Source organism: Pteropus vampyrus, unplaced genomic scaffold (assembly GCF_000151845.1).
Source record: "Pteropus vampyrus isolate Shadow unplaced genomic scaffold, Pvam_2.0 Scaffold217, whole genome shotgun sequence".
NCBI classification, from domain to species: Eukaryota; Metazoa; Chordata; class Mammalia; order Chiroptera; family Pteropodidae; genus Pteropus; species Pteropus vampyrus.
This window is the reverse complement of record NW_011888998.1, coordinates 2,090,221-2,109,209: the sequence shown is the minus strand read 5'-3', so window position 1 is coordinate 2,109,209 and position 18,989 is coordinate 2,090,221. Positions and strand designations below refer to the sequence as shown.

General features: G+C 51.9%; 1 protein-coding gene across 6 annotated transcripts in view; it reads left to right on the top strand.

Moving 5' to 3' along the window:
* The window catches only part of SOX13 (SRY-box 13), a 45,630-nt gene extending 29,919 nt beyond the window's left edge, over positions 1-15,711 (top strand). For 3 of the 6 annotated variants that reach the window (XM_023538282.1, XM_023538280.1, XM_023538285.1), the window contains 13 exons: positions 2,326-2,524; positions 3,666-3,777; positions 3,864-3,950; positions 7,197-7,369; positions 7,745-7,813; positions 8,115-8,229; positions 10,589-10,674; positions 10,825-10,987; positions 11,398-11,507; positions 11,657-11,753; positions 12,018-12,161; positions 13,022-13,238; positions 13,917-15,711. In XM_023538282.1, coding sequence (XP_023394050.1) covers positions 2,327-2,524; positions 3,666-3,777; positions 3,864-3,950; positions 7,197-7,369; positions 7,745-7,813; positions 8,115-8,229; positions 10,589-10,674; positions 10,825-10,987; positions 11,398-11,507; positions 11,657-11,753; positions 12,018-12,161; positions 13,022-13,238; positions 13,917-14,175 — 1,830 coding nt within the window. In that variant the 5' untranslated portion in view covers position 2,326 and the 3' untranslated portion in view covers positions 14,176-15,711. Of the gene's footprint in view, positions 1-1,112; positions 1,240-2,325; positions 2,525-3,665; positions 3,778-3,863; positions 3,951-7,196; positions 7,370-7,744; positions 7,814-8,114; positions 8,230-10,588; positions 10,675-10,824; positions 10,988-11,397; positions 11,508-11,656; positions 11,754-12,017; positions 12,162-13,021; positions 13,272-13,916 lie in introns of all 6 variants that reach the window. The other 3 variants (XM_023538283.1, XM_023538281.1, XM_023538286.1) reach the window with 3 other exon arrangements.
* Positions 15,712-18,989: the final 3,278 nt, after the last annotated feature.

The following is an 18,989-nucleotide window of genomic DNA, read 5'->3' as shown; positions in this document are numbered from 1 at the left end:
TGTGTGCTGCCGCTGTTGCTGAGGTCTCTGGGCTATAGTGGTAAGAAAAGCTTTGAGGTAGGGGCTGGAAGGCCACGAAGTTGGGACAGAATGTAGGAGAAGAGCCCTTAGGATCCAAGTCTGGAGTGAGGAGGTGACCCGGTGGCCTGCCCGCACGGAGGCCAGCAGAGTGGTGGGTGTGGGACAAGGTGGCGCTGAGCCGGGCGGGATCAGAAGCCCACAGGCCTGCATTGTTCGCCTGTCACACTTCCTTTGGCTTTATTGCCTTTGTCCAACACCCTATTGTCTGGTTTCCTTTTGTCCCCCTTTCAGTGCTGCTGCCTTTTATTTCCCAGCCAGCCTGGTTGTTTTCATTTCTTTTGTCTGAAGTTCCTGAGAGGAAGGTTTTATTTTCAGCGGTTTGATTAATTCACAGCTTGAGCCCGGGGTTTGTTTGTTATGTAATTGCTGCCCTCAGCTTCAGGATAATACCCTTCCTCGACTCCCCCCTCCCCCACTGTGGGCCCCGCCTGCCAGGGCCTGGCTCTGCGCCCCTCCCTGTGCCCGGATGGGCTGAGCTGCCTGCTTCCTGGACGCTCTCCAGGCCCCTGAGTGGACCCCAAAGCCCTGGCAAGCTGGGCAGGGGTCTCTTCTTTTCTCCTGGGTTTACCTTCTTAGAGTCAGGTATGCTCCTCCTCACCCTGCAGTGCCCTGTCCTGGGTCCTACAGCAACCCCCAGGGTGCCCTGCCTTTTGTACGTGGCGGGACAGTCTGGGCTGGTCTACAGGATGGCATCAAACAGAATGCATTTATTTCAACTGTAATGTTCCTTCAGTTATTTAATGTGAAATGCCGTTTATGTATTGTATATGGCACACTGTCATTCATTATACATTACAAGAAATATTTAATTGTACAGAGTTGATGCAATGTACAAATATTATAGTGCACCTGTAGTCTAAGAGATGTTTTACTGTATCTGAGTTTTGCCTTACACTCCCCTCCTAAATTCTTAAAGCCTATGTAAAAAAAAAAATTTATTTTTATTTTTATTTAAATTAACAATCCTCCAACTAGTCTGTATCAGAATCACTGGAGAGCTTGTTAAAACAGATCCCTGGCCCCACCTACAGATTCCGGTTGAAGATGACCCATGACTGCCTCTCAGGCCTTCTGGCTCCTCTGACTCTGTGAGGTCTTGTGCTGCATCCCAGCTAGCAGTGGTTTAACAGACACCACATCAGTGCTTACTGGTACCAGGTAGTGTTCCGGACACTGTGCAAATAACAATTCATAACCCATTTTATAGTTGAAGAAACCGAAGTATGTAGAAGTTAAGTAACTCACCCAAGGTCACTTAGCAGCTTATTGAGTGCCCGAGGCAGGACCCATGCATACTTGGAACCTGCCTTCTGTCCATTGGTCTTGTCTCAGTGACTTTGGAGGGGGAGCGGGGGAGCTATAAGGGTATGCTGCTCTGGCTCTGAGCCTGACATGACCACTGGAAACCACTACCAGGGACCCTGTGCCTGCTCCACTGCTCTAGATGTCCCTGGCTGTGGTCTGACAAGTGGGGAGGCAGTAATGGGAGCAGTGGATTCAGAGTCTCTGCATAAACCAGGGATTGCAAATGCCTACCAGGCCCGGTTCTCAATGAGGGATTCTAGCTAGATAAAAAAAATTTTTCCTTAAAGCCACTCATCCATCTCTCAACCTGTTATTTTCCCACTTTTGGTAGGTACATGGGTATAAATAGTGCACTTTGATCTTGCCTCTCTAAGAAAAAGAATAACCGTGTATTATTCAGGATAGCTGATGGTTTCCCTTTTGGGGAGTGGTGGGGAGTAAGGCAAACTGGCCTGTCTGTAAGGGGTACCTCATTTATAGCCAACTGTTGCTATGTACCAACTTCAAGAGAAGTTCAGATCCAGATTTTATGTGATATCTCTTGATTTTTAAATTTTGGTAACTAATTACAAATACATATAAACATATACAAACACACCTATATATATAATCTTAGCTTTATTGGGGTCAGAAATAGCCACTTAACAATCTCTAGCCTCCTTAAATGGACCCATTAGCCCACCAGTCCCAACATTACAGCAGGCAGGGAGCGCCAAAAGTTGGGCCCCATCCTCTCTACAGCTTCCTATTAAAAATAAAAAAAATAAAAATTAAAAAAAAAAAACAAGGACAGAAGAGTCTTTTCTAATTTCCACTATGGGTCCCCAGTGGGAGCTTCTGACTTGTGTGTGTACCTGTTTGGGGCCGGGGGATGGAGGGTGGGGTCGATTCTCCCGGGCCTCAGGACTCACTTCACTCACCTTGCCCCTCTACCCTCAGGATGTCCATGAGGAGCCCCGGCCCTGCCCAGCTGGCCCTGGATGGCGGTGGCACCATGGTGAACTGTACCGTCAAGTCAGAGGGGAAGAAGGAGCCTTGCCATGAGGCCCCGCAGGGCTCGGCTGCTACAGCTGAACCCCAGCCTGGAGATCCGGCCCGGGCCACCCAGGACGGCGCTGACCCTCAAGCTCCAACCCAGGTGCCCGGCACTTTCCCAGGAGGGCGCCTGAGTCAGTGTCCCCACCAAACCCATGCACCACCTCGTCTTCTCCGCTAGGCTAGGCAGGCACCTACCCCCTAGTTGGGCGGAGAGGCAGGCAGAAATGTTCATCTCTGGGCAAAACTTAGGTGAGTGGGGAGCGGCTGCCAAGTTCAGTCGGGCCACCTGTCTGAGCAAGATGTGGACTCACTCCTGCGCTCACTCGCCTGATAGTAATGCTCACCTGTGTGACTCGTCCTTACCCCTGAGGACTAGTTGGAGAGATTGGATATACAAGCTCAAAGTTTGCCTTAATCTAGTAGCTTTTGCATGTGAGTTGAGAAAACCAGTCTTATTATTAAGGCCAGAATTAATTTCTGTTAAAATCCTTAAAATTAAGGAGCTGAACTTCATGAACAGTGAGGATTCTTGCAGCTCTTAAAAATTCTATGATTGCATTAAGAGGTATAAATAAGAAATATGTAATTAAAAGCCAAATGAGGAGAAAATAAGAGTTTTAGGTTCTGAGAAGGGCTCCATCCTGAGGCGGTCAGGAGGCAGAGTGGCGACTGTGGAAGACTTCCTAGAGGAGCAGGCCCTCGAGCTGGGCCTTGGAGAATAGAGAGGACTCAGAGGAGAAGAGGAGAGGGGATGGTGTGTGAAAGGGCTGGGGCGGGGTCCCCGGGAGTTACCGGCCCAGCTGGAGCAGTGAGTGTATGTAAAGGAGTAATCATTAATAGCTGGCTTTTGGCCTCAGACTCTGCAGTGGCAAACCTCATCCACATGCATTAACTCCCTTGATCCCAGCACAATTCTGTGACAGGGGAGGTATGAGTATTTTCCGCTTTCAGCAGAGGAAAGTCAGGTTTAGAGAAGTTCATAGACTCATGTGGGATCAAGCACCTTATGAGTCACTGAGCCTGGGCTGAGCCAGGTCTCTTGTCTTTAAATGTTTTGTTCTTTTCAGTAGATCAGGCAAAGCCAGAGCAAAGATAGGAAAGGTGGGGACGGAAGGCGCTGCTTGCGGGGGCCGGTGGACTCCAGGATTCCCTCAGGGTGTACATGTCTGGGGTACTCCGTCTTTGCTTCATTCTGCCCCTCTTCTCTTGGAGGTGACAATGACATTTAGTGTGTCTTACAGGACTGCAGCTCACCGGAGAGCAGTGGGTGCCCAGAACCCAAGAAACGAGGAGGCTCTGAGGCTGCTTGTGGAAGCCAGGAGAAGCTGGACTTCAACCGAAATTTAAAAGAAGGTAAGGTGTCTGCCTTAGTTAGAGGCAGAGGCCTGGGCAGGAGAAGTCTTAGGATGGCTGCTCCTTATCTCTTTGGTATCTTCTAGTCGTGCCAGCCATTGAGAAGCTGCTGTCCAGTGACTGGAAGGAGAGGTTTCTGGGAAGGAGCTCCGTGGAAACCAAAGATGTCAAAGGTGAAGATCATGGGGATGGGCAGGGGAAGGATGTCTGAACCCCTGGCCATGCGGTCCGGGCCTATAGGGCAATTCTTAGGGCTCTCGGTGCCCTCAGACGTGGCCTCTGCCACTCTGGCTCCTGCCTGTTCCTAGGGATCAGCCCTTACCTGGGGACCAAGCACTAGGTTTAGCTCATTCTCATGTGGGAGAGGTCTGGTAGGAATCAGATCCCATGGGCACGGGACACTTGTGACCTTGGGCATATCATTGCCATTTTTTACATGTAACTATAAAATGAGCCTAACATTCTCTTTCACTTTTGAAAATTAATTCCGGGCCAGCAGGACCTCACTAAAGGGATTAAAGGGCTGTTTAGTGGAGTCACTAGAATGATAATTTTCTCAGTGTGATTGCTCACACTTACAGAGGGTACTTTATTTTTTAATTTTTTTGCAAGAGAAAAATAACCAACTTTAATACATACATATGTATGGGAACCCCTTACCTCCATGAAAGATTCAGAGATAGAAAGGGAGCCTGGGCATATAAGACATCCTGAGCTAGGGGTGAGGTAATGCACCTCGGGGGCTTCAAAGGGTCATTGCAGGGTGATAAAAAGAGCAATGTTTAGTTTGCCCTGCCATATAGGTGGGTCAAAAAGAGTTTGCCCTGCCATATTGGTGGGTCAAAAAGAGGTTATCACAGATAATCTCTTATGTGGGCCAGGCCCCTAGTTCAGGTTCTTCTAGGTAGGGAGAACCTATCTTGGGAGGGAGGGAGAAATTTCTCCTGAGCCTGAGACTGAAATTGCCTTTAGCTCAAAATAATCTGCATACCACTGAGGCACAGCTCAGGGGTGGCTCGTTCTGAAACCCCACAGTTCCTTCCTCTGACACTTCCCTGAAAGTTTCACATTCCAGAAACTGGGCTAAAGGACCATTCTATCATTAAACCAGTCTCAGTCTTGAGAAAAGTTCCATTCACTTTAGGTTGTGTCTCGTTTCAGGAGGCAATGATGCTGGTAGGCTCCAAAGTTAAGCCTATGGTGTAAGCAATCAGATATTTAGTAAGAGGCATCTCTGTGGAAACAAAAGGAAAACAAAGGTTAATGATCGGAGCTGACTATACTCTCCATTTCTGAGTTCCAAAGGTGTTTGGCTTGCAGCATCTTCAGATGGAGTGAGGGCAGGAAGTGACAGTCTGATAGATTTGTTCTCCTGGTCTGCTGTTTGAATGTCTCTGGTGATCTTTCAGCAACAGGCACGAAGTTTGTCTGCAGATGAGTTGTTGTGATTTCTCTGAAGTTTATATCAGGCTGTCCCACTTTAGCTTGTATGGTCTTGGAAAAGGGCAGTTTTCGTTCTCAATGATTCCAAATCAGAGGGTGGGAAAATGACAATGTTAGTTTGGAAGACTGCCCCCAAGTATTTGCGAAAACTAGAAAAACTTAGGATCCAGTCCAGTTTATAGGTAGAAAAATTTAAAAACCTGAAAGACAATGAATAGCACTAGAATCGAATTTCCACAAAGATATATTATAGTTTCTATTGGAACAATTTTTCTCTAAAAAGTCACCCCCAGTTTTATCAAAGATAGCAAAATTAAGACTGATTTATTTGCAAAATAAGTCTAGTTTCAATAAACTTGGCCCAATTATTTGTTTATGTCCAGCAAGAATAGTAATTAACCACACAGGGTCTTTTAAATCTGCTTTGCTGGAATTTTTCATAAGGAATCTTTAGCGCGAATGAATTTAACAATGTCTCTCAAGTCCAGAAAAGCCAAGCAAGGACTTGCCATTAGATGTTACCTGCATTAGGTTTGGGTGAGTTCCTCTCTTCTCGAGTTTCCCCAAATATCCTGAGGTTCCTACACCTGCCCAGAAGGGATATTCTTCGCTCACATGATAATGCTGCTGGGAAACATATGAGCAAGTACCAGGCCCGCATTTCCGGGGGTTTTTATTGGCTTCTGTAAGTCCATCTTAATTCCTTAAAGATGTCTGGTTATATCTGAGTCTATGCATCTCTCTCAAATATGACATTCCAGTCAAAACCTTGGTAGTAAAATCAGTTTCCAATTGTGTCCTATTACAAAGAGAATAGCTTCTTATTGAATTTATGCAAATAACCACATTGCCATCAAAATAAGACTCATTTATTAAGAGTTTCCAAATTCTGGAGGGATCAAGTAGGGAGAAAAATATAAAATATTTTAATACTGCTTACAAAGGTATAATTTACCAAATTACTAAATCGTAGGTAGTTTAAGAGAAGCAAGTTTCCTTTTATCTGGAAAACAAAAGATTTAAAAAATCAGCAATCTCAAACGAAAAAGTCAAAAAATTTTAATCCCTTTCATCAGTTCATTCAGTCCTGTATAGTTACATGTGTTCTGCTTGAATCCAGCTTTGCCGTTAGTTCTCTCAAACTTGACTGATCATTGAGGCTGATAAGGTCAGTGATCATTCCAAGAAGTTTGCAAGGCTGTCCATGGTTCCTATGATTTGCTCAGCGAGGTGGGTGTCTCGATCACAGAGTGCACTCTAAAACAATGCAAATGCTCAGGCTCCACCCCTACTGACTGAATGAGAACCCCAGAGGTTGGGGGCCTGAGCATCTGTAATTTTCAAAGGCTCCCTGAGTAACTCTGATGCATATGGTCTGCGGCCTGGCACTTCTGCATCTGACATTAGCTAAATTGGAGGGCAGGGAAGCACTGACATTTGTTGGTTGAAGGCCAGGTGACAGGTCCTATACTAAAAGCTTAACATTTATTATCCCTTTAATTCTTGCAGCAACCCTGTAAAGTGAAGATTAGTGTACTCTTTTGTAGATTGAAAAAAACTCAAGTGCAGAGTAGTTGGTAACTTCCCCAACAGCTCCCAGGCGCGATGGGTTGAAAGGGGAATTTGAACTCTGATCTGTCTTGCTCCAAAACCTGAATATGTCCCGCCAGGCGCCTCCTGTGGACGGTTGTCTACCCTGACCCTGTGGCACTGGACACTCAAGGCTGACATGCTCCACCATCAGCATTTCCAGGGCTGAAATCAGTGATTGATGGTGATACTTCTAGGGCACATAGTTGTCTGTCAGATGGCAAGATGAGTCCCTCCGCAGCAAGGCATATGTCAGTCACTTCTGCTGCTTGGCCCCTCATAGGGCCCTGGGACATAGCACTTGCTCAATAAACGTCAGTTATATGGGTGGCTGGACAGATGAACAAACAACATTTCTCAGTGGTGGCTGTTTCACTATGGAGCAGGGACCCAGGAGAGCCTGGCAGAGAAGGAGCTCCAGCTTCTAGTCATGATCCATCAACTGTCCACCCTGCGGGACCAGCTCCTGACAGCCCATTCAGAACAGAAGAACATGGCTGCCATGCTCTTCGAGAAGCAGCAGCAGCAGATGGAGCTGGCTCGGCAGCAGCAGGAGCAGGTAGACCTTGCTTTTTGTCTGGCTATTTTTTACAGGGGAGGGGTCTGTCAGGGCCCAGAAGGGTGTACCTTGGGGGCAGACCCAGCCAGTACAGGTTGACGCCTGGGGCAGGTGGAGGAGGGGGCTGCAGGCAGGGAGTGGAGGGGATTGAGGGGCCCTGCCCAATCTCTACCCCTGGCCTCTGAGGGAAGGGTGAGCTCCTGTCAAAAGGAGAATCAATTTTAAGAGTTGGCTCTTCTGCTTCTTGCCCTGCCCAGCTTTCTTCCATGTTTGCACTTCTGGAGGGCACGGTGTGGTTGGGGCTGGAAGGCTCTGGGTGTTGGGGCCCCCTGGGCCTATGCTCATGCCCCCTTTGCCTGATCTTCCCTCTGCCAGATTGCTAAGCAGCAGCAGCAGCTAATTCAGCAGCAGCACAAAATCAACCTCCTTCAGCAGCAGATTCAGGTGACAACAGGGGAGGGCTGGGGGATGGGAAAACTGGAGGCCAAGGGGTTGACACCAACCTGGAGAGATGCTGAGGCCCAAAATATCTTTCTCCTCAGCTGGGACCCAAGGGCAGGTAGACAGGGGCTGAGGGCAGGTAGACAGGAGCCCACGGAGGTGGTGTGGGGTCTCACGGATCCTTTGGAAGACTGTCTACCCCAGGCTTCGTAGCCCTCATCCCTCAGTCTACCTTTTGTCCAGAACTAACTGCAGCTGGATAGCTATTTGGACCCCCAGGGACTCAGGGTTTCTTTGCTCTCAGCAGGTCAACATGCCTTATGTCATGATCCCGGCCTTTCCCCCAAGCCACCAACCTCTGCCTGTCACCCCAGACTCTCAGCTGGCTTTGCCCATTCAGCCAATCCCCTGCAAACCAGGTGAGTGTGGGAGGGGCAGTCTTGCTACCTGTTCTGAGATTAGGGAAGAAGGCCCCCTGCCACTCTCAATCCATTAATTTGCAGTGTGGACTTCTGGGCCTTGGTTTTGGGCCTTGGTTTGGCATCTGTCCAGTGGAAGAATACTCACTTGTTTCTGAATGTCACTGAGAGAATGAAAAATAGCACTTTGAAAACCATAAAGCGCTTTCCAGATGTAAGCGGATGTAGCCACTCTAGGTCTAGTTTCCCCAGTTCTGGTACATTACTGCACCAGAGTATTAATATTTCAAACATTAACTGAGATTTATGTGTCTCCCAAATTCAGACTTTTGTTCTCACACTGCTCTGGCCCCGCCCTCTTCTGTCCCGGCACCGAAACTCAGCAAACGCAGACTGAGCACTGAGCACGTGTTGTCGGGTGACTGTGGGGTGATAAAATGTGGACTTCGAGCACGAGGAATTTACAGTCTGGGGAGGGAGAAAGAAGTATGCCAACAACCAGGGACTCTGGGACGATTTCTTGAGGAGGTGGTGCTTGATTGGGTTCTGGGAGAATGGACTTGGGAGCTGGGAGCTGAGGGTGGAGGGCACGGGAAAGGCCGTCCTGGTAGAGGCCCTGCAGCCTGAGGCAGGAGGCCAGAGTTGAGAGGAGCATGTGACAGGGTAATGGGGACATGGCTGGGGAGGCCAGGTGTGACTGAGCACGGAGTTTGGGATTTATTTTGTAGAATGTGGGGCATACTTGAACATTGAATAGAGGATGTGCTGTCACACAGGCTGTGGGTGATAGGGAATGAATGGAATGGAGACCAACTGAAAGCAGTAGCGGGTGTGGGGCTGTTGAGATGATTCTAGCAACAGGAGATGACAGTCCGAATGAGGGCAGTGACGGTGGGATGGAGGCCATGCCCATTGATTCCTTGTGAATGGTCATGGGGACAGGGCAGGGAAGCTGCCTGTAACAACCCCAGGAAGAGGGGGCACAGCTTTTAAATAAACTCCTTGGCCCACCCTCCCTGTGGCACGTGAGAGAGAAGGCAGGAGAAATCCAGCCGGTGAGTTCCTAGTCCCACCGCCAAAAGCCTGTGGACCAAGGGCACAGTTCATTGGTCAGCCCCACTGATTCTACCTTGAGGGAAGATTCCAATTGGGGTATGTGGGGGGGGAGACTAGGAAGGGGGTGGGTTGAGGGGGGAGGACGGGGCAACGGGCACGAACCATTACAACTCCAGGTGAACATGGAGCAGCAGAGCCGCAGGAGTGAGGAGGGGAGGGGCCATGCACTTTCTGGACGAGGGACGTAGGAAATAAGCTGTGGAAGACCTGGACTGGCCAGGCTGCCACCTGCTGTGTTTGCTCCAGAATGCCAGTAAGCAGGGGCCTGCGGGCTACCAGATGTCCCTTTCAGAGGCTGAGTGAGAAGTGCCTGTCCCCAGCTAACAAGCCTTAGATGGTGCCCCGTTGCCTCCAGCATGGAGTCCAAACTTCTGAGTTCAGCCTTCACAGGCTTCTGAGCCCACCTTGCCCATCACGAGCCAACCAGTCTCATTCCCTACATCTTGTTTTCAACACCCCACCACTCCATCTCCCCCTGTCTGCTACCGGCATTAGCTCACGTCTCGGCTCCCCCAGGAAGCCTGCTGCAGTCGCTCCATCTGGAACAAAGTTCTCTCGAATGCTACCCATGCAGTCTATATCACCATGGGCCATGTGGTTAGTGATTTGTATACAGGGCTATCTCTCTCCATCTGAACTGTCAACTCCTGGATTCTGGGCCTGGTTGAGGAGTGAGTTTGGCGAGGGAGAGGAGAGGTCACCGTGCTGAGGAGAGAGGACTGTGGAGTCGGGACCCAGGTTCAAACCTCGGTGCTCGCATTGATGAACTGTGCGGGTAATCCATTTAACTTCTCCAAGTCTTAGTTTCTTTATCTGTAAAATGGAATGATGTATTGAGCACCTGCTATGCACCACACACTGAGGATTATTGTGAGATAAGGCACAGGAGACAGGCTACAACAGGTAGCTGCTTTTGTACCCTGCACATAGGTACAAAATACAAATATCCGAACAGTGACTAGACGGTGCCCCTGTTGTCATTTCACCATGGGTTTGGAATGCCAAGCTCAGTCAGTTGGGAAGGGCATGGCAAGGTGACGATGCTGATCAGTGTGCAGGGCGATGACAGGTGAGGGCGTAGGCGGTCCTCAGCAGCGCTGTGGGGCTGAGGAGGACAGTGGTTGGAAGCAAGCTAGGCCAGCCCTGAGCCTTTGTCCACTTTGTGCCGCTGGGACCTTGTCAAGCAGGGTGACTGCTGTTCTGTGCTCATCCAGGACTTTTCTCCTTGCCGCCTTTTCCATAGTGGAGTATCCGCTGCAGCTGCTGCACAGCCCCCCTGCCCCAGCCATGAAGAGGCCCGGGGCCATGGCCGCCCACCACCCCCTGCAGGTACTGTCCCACCCGCTGGCCTGGGGCTCCTTCCCTAGCTGGGCTGGCTGGCCGCCGCCTCATCTGTTCTGGGTATGCCTGTGCCCTCTCTTCCTCTGCGGGGATCTCCGTTGGTGTCACTCGCCCTCTGAGCTCTGGGTCTTCCCCTAGGAGCCTTCCCAGCCCCTCAACCTCACAGCCAAGCCCAAGGCCCCTGAGCTTCCCAACAGCTCCATTTCCCCCAGCCTGAAAATGAGCAGCTGTGGACCCCGCCCCCCCAGCCATGGGGCCCCCACGCGGGATCTGCAGTCCAGCTCCCCCAGCCTGCCTTTGGGTAAGTGTTCTACCTCCGCACCTGTCCCTTCAGTCCTCTTCCAGCGTCCAGTCAAGACAGCATGATATGGCCTTGGGCATGGCCCTTCCTTTCTGTGGGTTAGACTTGCTATAGTTGGCCCTTTTTAGTTTCAGCATTTAGCATCTCAGAAGGCCCCCTTCCTCCTCTCCCCCACCATATCTATCTGGGCTCCCTGGCCTCAGGAATTCAGACCCCTGGCTTGCACACTTTCAGGGGGGGCTATTGTCATTTCTAGTTTGTTGGCACAACAGCCAGTGTAAATGGCGCCCCCTTGGGGGTGTGCGGTGCAACAGCCCTGTGGAGAGCAAGAGGGAGCGCAGGAGGGGCATGGCATGAACTGGGGTGACCCCTCAGTTCCTTTCCTTTCCTTTCTTTTCCTACCCCCATAGGCTTCCTTGGTGAGGGGGATGCTGTCACCAAGGCTATCCAGGATGCTCGACAGCTGCTGCACGGCCACAGTGGGGCCTTGGAAATCTCCCCCAGTACCCCCTTCCGTAAGGTATGGGCCCCTACTCCCTGCACATGGGAGCAAGGGACACATGGCGGCCGGGGTGGAAGACACACAGCCTGAGGCCCCTGAAGGGAGGGGTTAGGGAGAGAAGTGGGCAATGCAGAGGCTGATGTACAGGTTGTCCCTGTCAACCCTAGGACCTCATCAGCCTGGACACATCCCCAGTCAAGGAGCGGCTGGAGGAGAGCTGTGTGCACCCACTGGAGGAAGCCATGCTGGGCTGTGATGTGGATGGTGAGGGCTCTGGGCACTGGGCTGTTGGGTACCACTTCTGCTTCCCACCAGGACCAGGGTGGGTCAGGTGGTGTCTGTCTGCTATCCATTCTCTCCTTTTATCTGTGACATCTCCTTATGTGTGCTCTGAGTCCTTGGCTGGGCCTCTGCTGACAGCTTGTTGCTGGTCATCCCTGGGTGCTGTGGGACATTTCTTTCTGCTGGCCTGGAGGACTTTCCTTACCCCCAGAGCAGTTGCCTTGCTGACTCCATCTGCCTCCCCAGGCTCCCGCCACTTCCCTGAGTCCAGGAACAGCAGCCACATCAAGAGGCCCATGAATGCCTTCATGGTGTGGGCCAAGGACGAGCGGAGGAAGATCCTCCAAGCCTTCCCAGACATGCACAACTCCAGCATCAGCAAGATCCTTGGTAAGGGCCAGTGGGCAAAGTCTGCAGGAGCTCTCGGGGTTCCAGGAGCCAGAGTCCAGCAGGACCCGGTTTCAGGAGCCAGCTGGATCTACTTGAGGCTTGCTCAGCGATAGCCCATGCCATGTTGAACTCCATTGTAGGAGTCAGTGGGGATGTGGGGTAGTTGAGTCCTGGGGTCTTGGACTATTTATTGTAGGGTTCTTCTGCTAGTACCTGCACCCAAGAACTCAAGGAGTATGTGCATATGTGTGTTTGTGTACATACACATACATGTAAGAGAAAGCTCCTTCCCCCACTCTCCCTCGCTAACCTCTTCCACTGTTTGCCAGACCCTTGGAGCTGGCTCTGGCAGGAACAGGAGAGACTGGTGTTCTTGGGTTGCCAGTAGAAAGGTTTTTTAAATGTTGTGTCCTATTGGAGGCCAGAGAGGAATTAGGACAGGGCAGGTGGGGCTAGAAGAAGGCAGTTGTTTTCAGCATTGAGTCTCCTCCATGTCTGCGCAGGTCTCTTATAAACACAGACACCAGGTACCTTGTCTTGAACATGGAGCCTGTCTGTGTTATTGGGGGACTGGGGCAGCTGCTCTTTTTGTTTATGTAAGTCAGGCCAGAGGCCTCTCAGAAGTTGCTGGGATATAGGCGGGTGCTGTGTCTTAAGCTGGCAGTTTGATGCTCATATACATGCCAACTTCATTCATTCGTTTGCTTGACATCCAAGGAGCAACCACATTGGACCAGGTCCTTGCTAAGTGCTTGCACATATATCTGGGTACCAAATATAGCAGCACCTCCAGGGCCTGCAGGGGGCTTGGGATGCTCGGCAGAGCCCAGGGTTGACTGTGCCTCTGGGGGCTGGGCCAGGCTCCCGTTGGAAGTCCATGACCAACCAGGAGAAGCAGCCCTACTATGAGGAGCAGGCGCGGCTAAGCCGGCAGCACCTGGAGAAGTACCCCGACTACAAGTACAAGCCGCGGCCCAAACGCACCTGCATCGTGGAGGGCAAGCGGCTGCGGGTGGGCGAGTACAAGGCGCTGATGAGGACCCGGCGCCAGGATGCCCGCCAGAGCTACATGACCCCGTGAGCAGGCCCTCCCCAGGCGGCTGAGACTGTGTGCGTGCATGTGTGTGTGCAGCTCTTGTGAGGGGCTGGGTGTTAGTGTGTGGCTTGCCTTTTATGTGACTGCGGGGCTGGTGTGCATGTGTGTCTTTTGGCTATTTGTATATATGCATTGCCTGTGTGGCTGGGCCTTTGTGTGTGACTGCAGGGGTGACTATGACTGTGATGGGTACCTGGTTGCTGATGCCATAAATGTGTGACTGTGGGGAACTAGTGTGTTTCTGGGGAAACATGCCTGTGGGTCCTATTTCTGACAAACTCAGTAAAAATTCATGGGTACTAGAAACCAAGGTGCTCATCAGACAGAGGATTCCGACTTGACCAAAGCAAGTACACTGGTGGGTTCCTTTAAACAGGCATTTGAATATCAAATGCCTGTTTACAGTTTCCAAAAGTGGGATTCATACGTAGTCCTCCAGAAATATCTTGAATACGCCTGTGGCCCTGAGACTGAATGTGTGTGTGGGGCTGTAGCTGACAATGAATGTGGCCATCAGAAAGCAGACCAGGGAGCAGAGTGTGTGTCTCAGAGCCAAAAGGGTGTAGGGTACGAGGGCACAGCCCGAGGAGTCCTGGAGGGGAGCTGGGAGGGTGCGGAAGTGAAGGTGCCTCCGTAATCCGCCTCTTGTCTGCCTGCAGCCCTCAAGCTGGCCAGGTGATGAGCTCCTCGGATGTCCTGTACCCTCGGGTGGCACAGCCTCTGGTGGAACACTATGTGCCCCGAAGCCTGGACCCTAACATGCCTGTCATTGTCAACACCTGCAGCCTCAGGGAGGAGGCAGAGGCCTCGGAGGACAGGCACTCGGTGGCCGATGGTGAGATGTACCGGTACAGCGAGGACGAGGACTCGGAGGGCGAGGAGAAGAGCGACGGGGAGTTGGTAGTGCTCACGGACTGATCTCGGCTGGCTGGGCCTGGCCCTCCTCCTGGGGAAGACCTGGCCCTGAGCCAGCGGGCACAGCCAGCCAACCTGGACTCTGTTGGTACTTGGACTCGGGCATGCCCGGGAGATGGCACAGTTGTGTACTTGTAGATACAGGCCCCTTCCCCATCACATATGGGCACACCTGAGGAGCTGTTGGCCTAGGTGGGCAGGGCCTGATGGTGATGAATGAGTGGACCAAGTTCCTTGGCCCTTGGGGCTCATGGCCAGGGGACACTGTATGACCTGTCCCCTTGGGGGCCATATGCATTGTTTCCATCCTTGTCCTAACTGGATCAGCCACCATGGGACCAACCCCTCGCCCCCGCCCCCCCGGCCCACACACACACACACCCCAGATTGCTCCTCTGTCACCAAGATGACTTTGTACTTTGTGCAAAAAGATGTCTCTCACTCTATCTTCTGCCAAGCCTATTGTGCCTCTGGCTGCTGTGTGTGCGTGCGTGTGTGCACACGTGTACGCACGTGTGATTGTTTTCATCTGTTCATTCGTTGCACAAGATATTTATTGAGTGTCTGCTATGTGCCAGGCACTGTTGCTAAGTTCCTATGGGTGTGTCTCTTGATGCCCCTCTTGCTTCTGGAGGGCTCTTTCTGTGCTCTCTTCATTCCCAAATTGCTACCTCTTTGTCAGTCTGGGCGTCTCAGGTTCTGTGCATCCTTGTGTGCGTTTCTGTCTTTGTCTCTCTGCAGGGCCCTGTTTGTGTCTCTCCCTTCCTTGGTGTCTGACTCTGCCCCTCTGCCTGCTAGTCACTCTGGGTCTCCGAAGGCCCCTGAGCTGCCCTTGGGCCCACCAGCCGCCCTGACCTCCCCTGCCCGCTTCTTCCCTCTGACTGCTGGTCGGTTCCCACGGAGACATTTTTAGCTCCGAGCAGCATGGGAATGTGCTCAGCCTCCAAGGGGCTCTGTCCTGGTGCCCCAGACCCTGGTCCCAACCTGAGTGCCAGGAGCAGGGGCAGGAGGATTGATGGTGCACTCCCCCCGTTCCTGTCAGTGACAGAAGCCCTGGAGCAGGGCTCCTATGGCAGCTGGTCTCCATTCCTCCCTCTTGAACAGGGGATGGGAGGGCTCCCCAATCTCAGAAGGGGTTGGTGAGGAGAAGACTGGTGCTCCATTCCCTCGCCCAGCTCGCCCCCCGCGCCCCCCGCACCACTCCACACTGGGGAAACTTGCCTCCTCTGTTCCTGGTCACTTTCACGTTATTTCCCTAAGAAAGTTAAATCGCTTTGGCACCTGACTCCAAAGCAGGTCCTGGTTGGAAGGGAACCTCAGATCCCACAGGGGCAAATGTGGAGTCCATTTTCTCCCCTCCCCCTTCCCAAAGCTCAACTTCTCTCCAGGCTGTTTCTTTTTTTTATGACTGTAAACATAGATAGTGCTTTATTTTGTTAATAATAAGATAATGAGTAACTTAACCAGCACATTTCTCCTGTTTACACTCGGGGAAATTTTTGTTTTCTGTTGGCATAATAAAGGCAGACCTTTTCAGAATCTGGCCCTTGTGTGGGGGAAGGGGAGGCTGGGCCAAGTCAACAAGTCCTGTATGTACCCCCAGCCCAAGCACCACTGCCCCCTGGTGGCAGTTCGAGGGAGCTTCAGGTGTGGGGCTGGGAAAGAAACATCTGAGGCAAGGGAGGCCCAGGCCAGATGCCGCCCCCTCAGAGCACACTCTCTGAATGAGACACTGCCCTTGCCTCGAGGAGGAGGGCCACACCTCACCACAAAGTGCCCACCCAGGTCCTAAGAGGGCGATGGTAGGAGTCAGGAAGCTTGGGTTCTCTCCAGAACTAGCCGCATGGCCTTGTGTGTGTTGCAGGGGAGCGGGGGGAGGGGTTGTCATGTCTCCTCTTCAGTCCACATTGAGCTCACCTGAAAACAGGGTTAGGCCTTATCCATGCTCCCTAGCCTCTTTTGGAGGAGCCCTTTGAGAAATCTAATGAAAGCGGTGGACCTTCATCTCAGAAAAGTGCTCACGGGGATACCCCAAGCCCATGTATGACCACTTAGGATACTGATTAATGAGCAGGGTAGGGTCTCTAATGATGCATTTCAGGGCTCTATCTATGACCTTTGCTTTGAATGAAGATTACAAAGAACTACATATCACACTAGGAGAAATAAGTCCATTAGATCCAAAAGGGCTGGATAACAGACTAAAACTCTCAAAATGCATATTAACAAGGATTGATAAAAAGACCAATTCTTATGGTTAAAAAATGGATCCTTTTATTATAGAATGGTGGTGACAAAGCCGAATGGCAGTTCTTGTGAAAGTTAGACTTGAGTTGGATTAATAGAGGCATGTGTTCACAAAAAGGGAGGTGATGGGCCAGTGTACAGCACACAGGCCTGGTCCCAGGTGCGCTATGGCAATCTTAGGCCTTCAATAGGAAAGACCCTTGTCTTTCTGGAGGGGCCCAGGGACAGGCACCCTGCACAGAAGAGGACTGGAGGGAGCCTAGTGGACATGTATGAGAGGCATGGTTGAAAGGGCCAGGGGTGTTTAGTCCAGAACAAGAGGAGACTAAAATAGGACATAAAGGCAAGACCACTTTCTTCAAAGCTGTCAAGTGGGCAACAATAGTCTGTAGCTCATGAGGTAGAACTTGGCTTCTTGATGCATCTCAAGGGTCAATATTTTGGCTTAACATAAACAACTTTTCGATAAAGTTGTTCAAAGTGGTAGTAGACTTCCCAACACAGGAAGTATTCAAGAAGAAGCTCGTGAATGCTGCAAATGGGATTTCAAAATTGGAGAGTGGTGGTTAGAAGTTAGGTGTGGTTGATTCCAGGGAACAAACCTGGGACTGAAGTCTGTAGGGCCCCAGCCTTTAGATCTAGGGAGCAACCCAGCTGCTGACCTTTGCTGGTTTCTCCCAGCCCAGCCTCCCAAAGCTTTGGGCTCTCTCTCCTTGGCCCCCTCCACCCCATGTCTCCAAAGGGGAGCCCAGCTTCCCTGGTCCCTTGCAGTTATGGTCCTTGGGAAGAGAAGTGTGGTGGGCTGCAGCGCCTGCCCTCTGGTGGTCACATGGAAGTGTTGCTCATTTCAACTTCTGCTGTCCACCTACCCCCACGCCCCCAGTCTCCACTACCACCCGTACTGTGTTCCAAACCAAATGTGGGCAGTCGAGTCTGGTCAGGACACTCCTAGCCAGGCTCCCCCTCCCGCCAGTCCCGAGTTCTTCCCTATTCTCAGGTCCTGTGTGGCCTCTGGAGCCTGAGGCCAGTACTGCCCACTTCCCACTCCACCTCCCGCATCCTGCCCTCTTCATTCTAGCTGCCGAGACAGAGCCACGTGCCCTGTATCCTTTTAGGTTGGGAAAAGCCCTCCATGGGAACCTGTAGTTGGTGCCCTGGAGCCCAGCCCCCTCACCCCAGGAGAGGCAGGACAGGGTCTGATGGGTTTCAAGGCCAGGAACAGTGTTCCTGTTCATTGCCAGCAAGGCTTGGCCACGAGCTCATTCTTTGCCCTGTGTGCCTCTCTGGCAGAGGCCAAGGGTCAAAACCCAGGACAGATGAACTTCTGCCTAAACACGCTTTGCTCACAGTGCCTGCTGAGTCTAGGAAGACTCTTTGAGGCCTGGTGCTGAGCAGGGGGGTAGGGGTGGGTGCAAAGGTGCAGTCAGTCTGGAGTGGCAGTGAAAGGAGTGAAGGTTGGACTCCAGGGCTTCGTGGGGGAGGGGCATACCTAAACTCCCTCCCCACCCCACCCCACCTGTCCTCCCCCCTGGAGAACTGAGGAATGAGGATGGTTTTTCAAAGACACCAGTAAGATAGTGCCTGCAGGTTAACTCCCTCTATGCAAGTAGTGGCCACGGGCCTTAAGTGCACAAGATAATACCTGGGGGCCCTGTCCCAGCCATTCCCTGCTCACCACCATGACATCATCTCTAATGCTATGACATCAAGGCCCCAGGAGGCTGGAGACAAGCTGCCTTCACAGCGGTTATTCCTGCCCTCAGCTCCAGAGGTGGGGAAGGTGGACACTGCCATTTAGTCCACAGGAAGGTTGTACCATGACCACCCGACTCCACGGAAAACCCTTGGGGGCCTACTCTGCCCAGCCCTGGCACTATCCCTATGCCGGGACACCTTTCCCCATGTCCTCCACTGGCACCCCCAGGCTCAGTCCTGCAACCCATGACGGCCCAAACACACTGGGTCACTGTGACCTTGAAGGTGGCTGCCAGCTTAGTTCTAGTGGTTGCCATGGCACCCTGCTACTTTTGCAGGCAAAAGCCAAAACAGCCAGAGTCCACCTGGCACTGGGCACCTTCTGGGGGGCCCTGGAAGCAGCTGCTGCCCAGTCCTGTGAGGGCAGCCCTGGCAACCCAGGCTGCTGAGGAGGGCGCCTCCACTCACCTCTGAGCTCCTGTTCTCCCCTCCCTCTGGCCTGAGCAAGTGACAGACTGGTTTCAGAAATCACCCTTGCCTGCTGTCAGGCAAAGCAGTTCCCCACCAACACCCCAGAGAAGAGCCAGAGAGGACCAAGGAAGAAGTCCTGAATACTCTCCTTCAAAGTCTTACTAGTTTGTCACCTGGGTAAGGCCAAGTTCTCGGAATCCACAGCCTAAGCTGCCTCTAAGCAGCACTGTCCCAGGCCAACTGATTCTAGCAAGACGGTCAAAGTCAGAGGGGCTGTGAAACCACCAACCCTGCTCAGGTATGCCCCAAACCAGGAGCCCGGACCTGGTAAGTCAGGCACATGGAGGGCATGGTAGGAAGAGTGCAGCCCAAGGGGACCCTAGAGAAGAGGCCGGAACACTCCA